The sequence below is a fragment of the Pygocentrus nattereri genome, chromosome 1 (assembly GCF_015220715.1).
Source record: "Pygocentrus nattereri isolate fPygNat1 chromosome 1, fPygNat1.pri, whole genome shotgun sequence".
Lineage (NCBI taxonomy): Eukaryota > Metazoa > Chordata > Actinopteri > Characiformes > Serrasalmidae > Pygocentrus > Pygocentrus nattereri.
Window position 1 is genome coordinate 7,544,271 of NC_051211.1, and position 10,070 is coordinate 7,554,340.

At 43.0% G+C, this 10,070-nt stretch overlaps 1 protein-coding gene across 7 annotated transcripts in view; it reads left to right on the forward strand.

Moving 5' to 3' along the window:
* The window catches only part of tanc2a (tetratricopeptide repeat, ankyrin repeat and coiled-coil containing 2a), a 228,699-nt gene extending 219,843 nt beyond the window's left edge, over nucleotides 1–8,856 (forward strand). For 6 of the 7 annotated variants that reach the window (XM_037533696.1, XM_017700561.2, XM_037533781.1 and 3 more), the window contains 2 exons: nucleotides 1,699–1,799; nucleotides 2,323–8,856. In XM_037533696.1, coding sequence (XP_037389593.1) covers nucleotides 1,699–1,799; nucleotides 2,323–4,273 — 2,052 coding nt within the window. In that variant the 3' untranslated portion in view covers nucleotides 4,274–8,856. The remainder of the gene's footprint in view (nucleotides 1–1,698; nucleotides 1,800–2,322) is intronic. The other variant, XM_037533674.1, reaches the window with a different exon arrangement.
* Nucleotides 8,857–10,070: the final 1,214 nt, after the last annotated feature.

The following is a 10,070-nucleotide window of genomic DNA, read 5'->3' on the forward strand; positions in this document are numbered from 1 at the left end:
CCAATGGTCTTTGATAACTTGGCACATTAATGCAGAATTCAGTGATTGTAATACGTTTGTGTATTTGAGTAGGCTCAGTCAATCAGATCTTAGAACCAGGATTATCCATTTTTATGGTTTTTACTTTTATGCAAATCACTGTTTATTTCAATTTAGTGGTGGTTATATTACGAAAGGCACTCGTGCACTTTCTGAAGTGGGTGTTAGTGGAACCCTGAGTGTATTTTGAGTCTCGCTGAAATCAAACTAATTTCAGGCTGTCCAGAGAAACTGATGCAAACATCGACAAACATCATCACTTGCCATCCTTGTCACCTTGTTTTGGTTTGTTTTGTCAGATCATGAGCTTTTCAGGTCTATGTAAAGAACAGAGTCTAGCCTAGATTATTCAGCTTAGTGTTAAAGAATATTTACGTCGTCCAGCTGTCCCCGTAGAGCGTATAGATGTGTGTGTATTCAGTCATTTATGAGTGTGTATGACTGTGTAACATTTCCACATTTCAATTTGTCATATTTACACATTTGTGTGTTTAAATGTGTCTGTTCAATGTGTTATTGTTGTATTCATGTACAAATATCACTGCCAGATCGAGATGGATTGTATGTGTGTGTGTATGTATGCGTCTTTGACTGCGTGTATGTGTGTGTAGGGGTTAAAAAAAATTAAGGTGGCATCATCTGCACTACTGTCAATAGTCAGAGACGACCAGTCATTGATGTAATTTCCAGTCAAAAAGCCATAAAGTACAAGTTATTATTTTTTCCGGAGATATTTCTGAGGACATATGAGACAATCCACATGCATAAGGAAGGGGAAAGTCAAAGTAAAAAAAAAAAAACAAAAAAACAAAAACAGGACTTGAATGAATGATTAGAGAAAATGAAGCTCCCAACATCAAGACCTGCTAGACCACCACAACTGTCCCTATCAGATAAACAACACATAAGGCTTTCATCTTTGAGAGAGAGGAGAAAAGCAAGCTCCAAATCCACAGGTGTTTCTGTCCATCTTTCCACTGTGAGAAGACAACTCAACACTATGAGCCTGAAAGGATGTGTAGCTGTCAAGAAGACCTTACTGAGACAAAGAAACAAGAGACAAAAAAGACAAATACAGAAGCTGCTGGTGCTTTCAGAGCAATAGATTGACCACACCATAGTCCACACCTCAACATCACTGAATATGTTTGGAATTACTTGGATCATGGGAGTCAGAGAGCAACCAACTTCTAAGACTGAACTTTGAAGGTGTGAAAAAATATCCCTGCAGATTTCTTTGGAAATCTGAACACAAGTCTCCTGCAGAGGAAAAAAGGAAACTGTAATAAAGGTAAAAAGTGGACACACTAAATGCTGAAAACACAACATTCACTTGTTTAGGACTCAGAGCAATTTTCTGTCAAATATAGTTAGTTTTTTTTCCTGTACTTAATGGCTTTTTTGACAAGAGGTTAAATAAATGATGGGTGGTCTATGACTTTTGCACTGTATATTCCAGTCCTGTATAAATAGTTCAGTTACAAGAATATTTCTGGTGAAATGTGAGATTTTGTGGTGCAGCAATTGGTTAATTATAGAATCTTAATCAAACTGAATCAGAGATTTGTGTGTGGGTGTGTGCATGGGTGTGTGAGACTGGCTCCATATTCCTCCATGTATGGCTCTGTGTATGACTGTTGGCCCTGTTGTTGCTTGCAGGACTTTGGCATGGCGGAGGAGTTTGCCTCCAGGGCTCTAGAGTTGAAACCCAAATCCTATGAGGCCTATTACGCACGAGCCCGCGCCAAGCGCAGCAGCAGGTAACCGTAGCAACCAACAGGCAGGGCAGCAGGGCCTGAAACTACCACTTTGTTTCTGGTCTTGGTAAATGGGATGAAACCATACAGAGACTTGCCCCTTAGTCTCAACAGAGCTTACTGTAAGGATAAGGAATCTTAGGCTCATTTTCATACATCAACTTCTTTTCTTTTTCTTAACAGACTTTTCATTCACCACGTTTTTTTTTTTTTTTTTTTTTTTTTTTTATCAGAGTTTCTTTTCTTGCTACAGTTCCATGTTATTTTGATTAGTGGCACACAAAGTATTCCCTCCTGTTCATTCTGTTTGGATGCTATTCTGTTGAGAAGATTGTGTTTTGCCTGTGGGTTGGAAAATGCACTCAGCACTTAATCATTTTAAAACAAGAATCCTCCAAATAAATGTCTTGTTAGTTTGTTTTTATTGATCCCCAAGACACATAACACATTTCTCTCTTATTTCTTTCTGTGTCTCACTCTCTCTTGCTATCTCTCTCTTTCTTTCTCTCTCTGTCTCTCTGTGCAGGCAATTCCACGCAGCCCTGGAGGACCTGAGTGAAGCCATGCGCCTCTGCCCCAACAACCGAGAGATCCAGCGCCTGCTGCAACGCGTTGAGGAAGAGTGTCGCCAGGTCGTTCAGCAACAGGAGCTGGATCCGCCCCCTTCTCCTCCTCCCCATGACAGAGACCCGCCAGTGGCCCCGCCTCCCCCGCTGGAGCCCCGCCTCTCAGACATGGAGCCTGTGCAGGACCTGTTTGAAGAGGACGAGGATTACTTGGAGCGGGATATGGATGGTCTTCCACTAGGCATCACTGCTGAGCCTCGTTCTAGTCCATCAGGCTTGCCTGTGATTCAGAACATCATGCCTCCATCCCCCAGCCACCGGGACTCCCCCTACCTGACTGGAGGCCCTTCAATGGGCCAGGCCTTTGACCTCCGCCCCACTCCTCCCTCTATGTCTTCGCCAACCCGCCAGGGCTATCAGTCCACCTCTCCTTCCCTCTCTCCCACCCACCAAAGCTCTCATTATCGTCCAAGCCCACCTCATACATCCCCAGCGCATCAACCGTCTTCCTCCTCCTCCTCTTCCTCCTACCACTTCAGCCCTCCTCCGTCTCCTTTACGCCGGGCTGGGCCACAGTACCGCTCCAGCCCCACCTCCACCTCTGAGAACATGGGCCTGTACCGGCCTCAGTCAGCCTCCGCTGCCTCGTCGGGCCGCTACCAGCAAGATCAGCAGCTTTCAGGTCGCCCCAAGTCCCCTCTCTCCAAAATGAGCAGCCAGCGCTCTTTTCAGGCTGCTCAGCTTCCTCCTCAGCAGCAGCAACAGGGCCAGTGGCTGCAGCCAGCCAAGGCCCAGATTGTCCGCACCAACCAGCCGAGCGCTTCTGTCCACTCTAGTGCTGTGCTGGGCAGTGGTGCTTACAGCCAGATGGCCCATTCTATGAGTGCCCGCTGCCCTGGAGACATGGATGAACTTGGGGAAGTTGGTGGCTATCCTGCTCAACTGCAGGGGTCGCTTTATCCGCGGGCGCTCAGCATGGATCCCAGCACAATGGAAGAAGAACTTCCTCAAAGGCCATCATCTGCATACCGACCCAGTGCTCCAGGGTTGCGCTATGGCCAGACGCCCCAGATCAGTCGCAGCCAGTCTGCTGCCTATTACCCCATCTCGCCCCATGAAATTGAGAGGCAAGCGCAGCTGGGGTCACCCGAAAACCCTCATGCTCTGAGACGCCCTGTTAGTGCCACCAGTGCTGAACCCAGACCGCACCTGCCCACTCCTCGCCCATTGATCCACTCACAAAGTGTGGGCCTGCGCTTCTCCCCATCCAGCAGCAGCCTGGGCCTGGCCGTTGGTTCCGCTGCTAATCTAGGCCCAGGCTTCAGGCCTTCAGCATCAGCGCAGCAAATGGAGATTCCACTTAAGCTGGCCTATGAGGGTGGCTACTGCGATGCCCCATCTCCCGTTTCCCCACCCAGTATGGTGGCGGGAGGCACATACCCAGGAGAAAGTGTGCGATCACGGGCTACGCCCTTCATGGGCATCATAGACAAGACGGCACGAACTCAGCAGTACATGCAGCAGCAGCCTTCATCACTTGCCCCTTCCTCTTCATCCTCCCGTGCTTGGGCTGTCTCGTCCCTAGACACAGTGGTCAGCAGTCCAGCCACATCACCTGGCAACACAGGCTATGGGCAGCAGTCCCTTGGCCACATTGCCTACTACAACCGCACCAACAACGCCCACAATGGGCACCTGGCCGAGGATGACTACTATGTGGGTCGGGACAGGGCCGACAACATGGGACGGGTCAGCCAGGCACCCACCTACCCAGACGTTAAAGTGGCCCGGACGCTGCCGGTGGCCCAGGCCTACCAGGACAGCGAGTACAGGCAGGTGGGCCGTGGTGACCGCCAGGGTCCAACCTCTCCCATCAAACCAAAGAGGCCCTTTGTCGAGTCAAATGTGTGAGACTGCCTGGGACAGCGTGTTAATGTATACTAGGACATGAATGAAGAACCTGAAACATAAGTACTATTGGAGCTGGATTAGTTTTAGCAGAGGAGGTTGTGAGGGATCTGACTGGTTGATTCGTGCAAGAAATAGTATCTATGTAATTTCTTCAAATTCTCATAGATAGCTTGGACTGAAAGTCATGGATTTTGTTGGTAATCACTGAAGCTACACAAACACCTCAGGTAAAACTAATCCAGCTCTATTGGACCTATAGGTACACATACAAAGCCTATTATTGTTTTCCCCTTTTCTGTGGTGTAAACATAGTCTAAAGCTGAATATATTGACCTTTAAGTGTGTGAAAGGAGGTAAACGGCAGTGCTGTAAAGGCATCTGTTTTGGACATACACAGCAAGTGACTGGGACATGCAGGACGCCTCAGGTGCCTCAGCTGGACCAGACGGCTGTAACTGCTGCACACCAATTAAAAATGAACAGATACCAGTACTAATATCAATAAGACAGATGTGAGCAGTCTTTGGTGGACAAGAGTGACTGTTATAAAGCATAACGCTTCCATATGCAGGACTACAGAGTGATGAAAGCAAAAAATTGTATTCATGATCAAAAAATTTGAATCTTTGTCAGCAGTGAAATAAAATGGTATTGGTGCATTCCTAGCACCACTTTAATGCTCTCTGAAACTCCATAGGTGGGCTAGAGTCTTAACAGCTTGCCATTGTTCTGAAAGTGCTGTTGCAGAGCCTGGACCACACTAAAGCCACTTTTCCACTGTACGATACCGAATCAACTCTACTCCCTTTTTTTGGTTTTCCACTAGGCAAATCTTGTACCTGGTACCAGGCATTATTTTTGGTACCACTTCAGTACCAAAAGTAAGAATCCAAGCGAGCTGAGCAGATGCTAAAAGGTGAAGTAGAGACAATACAGACTACTGATTGGTCAGAGAATATTGCTAACCACATATGCTAGTTACTAGGTTAGTGTAGCCTCTTGAGTCACCTTTGAGAAACCAAACCCGCTTCATCGTCTGAACTCTGATGTAATATTTCCCAAACTTTACTGTTTTTTCAGCAGTATATTATCTTGCGGATAAAACTGCCTTTTTTGAACAAAAATTAATCTCCTTCAGGTCTCAGGAGTTTTATGCGGCATCACTATGACAACCCGCTACATTGAGAGACTACTAATCTGCTGTGGAAAACAAAGTAGCTGGTACCCAAAGTGAGTAGAGTCAAGTTGAGTCGAGCCATAGAGGCAGTGGAAAAGTGGATTAAGGCTCAGTCAGAAGTGGCTCCCTACTTTCTGTAGTCCACGTATACGTAATATACAATGCTGTATGTCCAAAAGGGGCCACAAGCAAAAGCTCACCACCAGACCCGTCAAATTTCAACGTTTCACACAATACATTCACCACTTTTAATAAAACCATTGCTTTTCACCCTCCCACACAAGAACCAGAGACGGCGTGGTCAAAGACGCAACTGTATCAAGTCAGAATTCACCGTCTGTAGCCACCGCTATAGCTAACATGGCAGTATTCTCATTAATGTTCTGAATATTTTCTTTTTCCAAAGAAACACCTGATTGGTGCTGTCTTTGGCACTGAAGCATATTTGTTCATTTTAAATGCAATATAAAATGACTAGGAATGCATCAGTACCGCAGCTGGTATCAGGTATTGGCCTGATACTGTGCTTATTTACTCGACCTCAAAAAACACACCAATACCAACATCTGATACCATGTGACGTACACTGGCACACTAGAGAACAAATGACTCAAGTTGGCAGTGAACAAGGGTCTGTTCCTGATCACATGGAGTTTGGACGCAAAGTTGCTGCTTTTAGCCTGCACACAAACACAGTTAGCCACTTCACCAATACGAGTGGACATACACAGGCTGGCTAAATGCTGATTTTACTGTTTAACTGAATAGAATTACGAGGTACCAACGTTAATGTGTTAATTTTTTAAGTTGTTTTTGTAAATTAGACTTTAGAGAGACCATATGTGTATATTTCAGTGCATGGTGAGGTTAGCTGAGCTGCTGTGGCTCAGTTTATCAGCATGTTTGCTCAGTACTCGGTGCGCAGCGTGTTATTTTGAACGAAACAACTTTAATGGAAATTGTCCAGAACTGTCAGTAGAGGCTGCATTTCATGTCAATCAGACTGAGCGTTTTCATACAGTGAGCACAACTATGGCCTATTTGAATGTACAGGGAGTTGCCCAAGATCAATATGGTCTGGCTTTTGAAGACATTTAACTACAGCTCAACCAGCCAATAAAAATACTGCTTAATTCTAAACAGGTTACTCCGGATGGTACCAATGAGTTTTCAAAAAAAAAAAAAAAAAAAAAAAAGTACTCCTACTCGGTCTGGAAAAAAAGGTATTGATGCATCCCTACAAATTTTTAAAAGTTAAAAAACTAAAAGTTTTGGCCTTGAGAATCATTGACTTGGTGACCTAAATGAATCGGTTTACCTCTTCTCTCTATTCCATTTCTTGTCATCACTAACACCCCCCCCTTGCATAGCTATGAATTTGCATAATACAGTAATACATATTATGTAATACACAATAATACTACATGCTTAAGATCATTTGCTAAAGGTAATAGCTAACCCTTTTTGAACCTGCACCAGGTAGCTTAAAGTAACAGACATGCTACACCTAGCTAACTAGCTCTGTTAGCAGAGTATGGTAAGTCAACATTAATGTTGGCTAGCATTTTCCTTCATTTGAAGACACAGTTTACTGAAACCATTTGCAGTCAGCATGTAGAGGCAATGATAAAAATCATCGCACAGGGCTAGCTAACGCTGGCTGGAAAATGCTTATCCTATGTGGTAATGGTGCAGCCTGAGAACTAAAGTTTTTTAGACTTTTGTACAGAGGCTGCCTGTAGAAACTTTGCTCGACCCTTTTGAGAATCAGAATGCCCTTCAAGATCGCAGCGAGGAGTCCCTCAAGGCTAAATGCAAGGGAGTCTTTTATTTCTATAATGCATACAGGCGACCCCTAGAAAGTGCTTTACACAAAAAACACTGTGAGTAATCAGTGGACAGTACGGGTGTGAGTCTTGCCCCATGTAGAGGGAGTCATTTCAGACTACGCCATGGTGTTAGCCAGCCTGCTATCTGATCTGAACATCAACGCTAGTCCATCCCAGAGGCCACCTGTGAGGAACACCAAGCGGCCTCGTTTGTAGATATGGCTGTAAAAGGTCGTCCTATTAAACATGTACATAGCTAAATCAAAAACAAAAAAACAATGTAATATTTATCATTTTAACTTATGTTTGTACAAAAAAGATATACATACTTTATTTTGCTCTTGATGCTCTTGTTGTGATTTTTAAGTTTGCTTCTTGCTCCTGATAGGTCAGTAATGTGAATTTTTTTTAAGGGCATTTTGGTTCAGAATTGACCTGCTCATTTAAAACAATTACAGCTTTGATAAAAATATAAAAGTATAAAAATGGAAACAGATATGCTGTGACTTAGACATTCATTTGACCTCTTCTTAAAGGAGGTCACGTAACATTCAGGACATTCATCTCTGGATACAACGTGACTGCTTCCGTTATTTTCATCTCAGAAAGTTCATGTCATGACAGTGACACTGATGGTGTAAAAGATCTTAGTGTGAAACAGATCAGGAGTTTATCCAGGTGGGGTTATTATTTTGAAGTTTTGCTATAAATAATGTGCTCTTGGGAACAGACTGTGGAGAACATCACTTTTGACTCTCGGCAAGACACCACTTCTGTAATTCTTTTTTTTTTTTTATGGCTCCTCCCCTTTTCTTATTGACTTCTGACACATAGGTTAACTAATAGCTTTGCATCCTTCCCTGAGAAGCTGTTCATAAAACAGGTGACTATTTATTTTAAATGTTTCTTTTTCATGGTGGCCCCAGCCATACGCCAGATACAGTCCAGGAACCTTGCAGGACCTCATCGTTCCACAGGTCGGCACCGATTGGTCACTCCAAAATCACAAAAACTGGAGATGGGCAAATTCAATATCTTAATTTAGCCAATCACTTTCAACTGCTGTGGAAAGCTCATTGAACTCAGCTTACTGTAGACGATGTTGCTTTTTGAAGGCTTGTTTCTTTTTGTATGACTGACTTGTAAATGACTGTATATATTGTGCTTAATTAGAGTGCATGCTCTTTGCTGATACACACTTGGAGGTGTGTGTGTGTGTGTATGTGTGTACGTATGTGTGAGTGGTTTGATTTATCAATATATAGAATGGGGAAATGACTGGCACAATCTTTTTCCTTTTTTCCCCACATTTGGACAAAAATAACATCAGTTTGTTTTGTTTTCCGATTTTGTAACTTTTATTTTCATTTGGATTCTGTTTTAACTCGGGCTTGTTATGAACAGCGTTCTCTGTAAATGGTCAGAGTGGCGGCGTTTTGTGGAGAGCAAAGCCAACATGAATGCATTTTTAACCCTGTTAATGATTGTAAACTGTACAATCAACTGTATGTTAAGGGGAAAATAATGTACTAATTTAAAAACGATTACCAGTACACGGAAGCTCCAGCTCAAATGAAGCATTGGTGTGCGTGTCTTGTTTTATTCAGAGTTACATGTTCAGTCTTAATGGACGAAGTGATTCTACGGTAATTCATCAGTTCATAGCACATTCATTCAGCATTAAAGGGGAATTCCACTGATTTTTCAAAATATCTGCTTAATAAAATCATTGAAATGTTAAGAAATCACGTAAAATTACCTGTTCTAGAGCAACTCAACAACTCAGGTTTCTTAAAGGTAACCGATTTTGCATTCAATGGTTTAGATCTAAACTAAACAGTTCAGAGTGGTTCGATGGGAAAAGCGCCTTGTGGAGAAATTTTGAGTCAGAATTGTTCATCAATACAGTAATAGGAACCAGACGTCCGAGGCATTTAATAGCTCTATAAGTTACACCCTGTTAAGTTATTGCACAAAGTGGTTATGTATGTATTGCCGGATACCTGAGACCTGGTTTTGTGATAAAGGTTTGGCCTTAAATGTATTTTTAGGATAACCTAATACTCCAGGATCACTTACATGATGTAAACTAAGATCAACGTGTGCAAGTTAAAGCACTTATGTTGTTATTAGCCTGTAGTGTAGCACTAACGCCAGCAGCAGCTTTTGTTGACAGTTTATTTTTACGGTTTTCTTACCTATTTTGGACAGTGGTGGACAGTTACTAAGTAACCGTAATTTATTACTATACTAAAGTAGTTTTTTCTGTATCTGTACTTTTTCCATTTTGGGCGACTTTCTACTTTCAGTCCACTGCATTTTGAGAAATCTGTTGTTCCTTTTTGTTTCTGTGTGTATAAAAACGTAACGTCAATACGACATAAGCGCAAAGCCAGAGCACCAATCAGGGCCCAGCGGTCACTTTGTTTAGAGCTGGTTTTGACCTGTTGGTCATACCGACCCAGTGCAGCACGCGGTTCAACGTCAGCGCAGCAGCGTAAAACTTTGGGAGAGTCTGTTCAACATAAATGATGAACTAACCTAACTTTGTGTAAATAGAGCTCAATATAGAAACATGTCCACATATGCAGTCGAGACTGACGCGGCTTTTTTCTGAATTTCTACAAACACCATTTAATTTTATAGTAAATTAGTTTGGGCTGGTTTATGTTTATGAACAGACGCCTACAGATCAACATAGTAAAGGAGCTCATCTGTGATCCTGAGTTTAAAGCCAGTTTTTATTCAACTTAAACTTGGAACTAAGTTGTAAATAAATCTGAAACTGAAA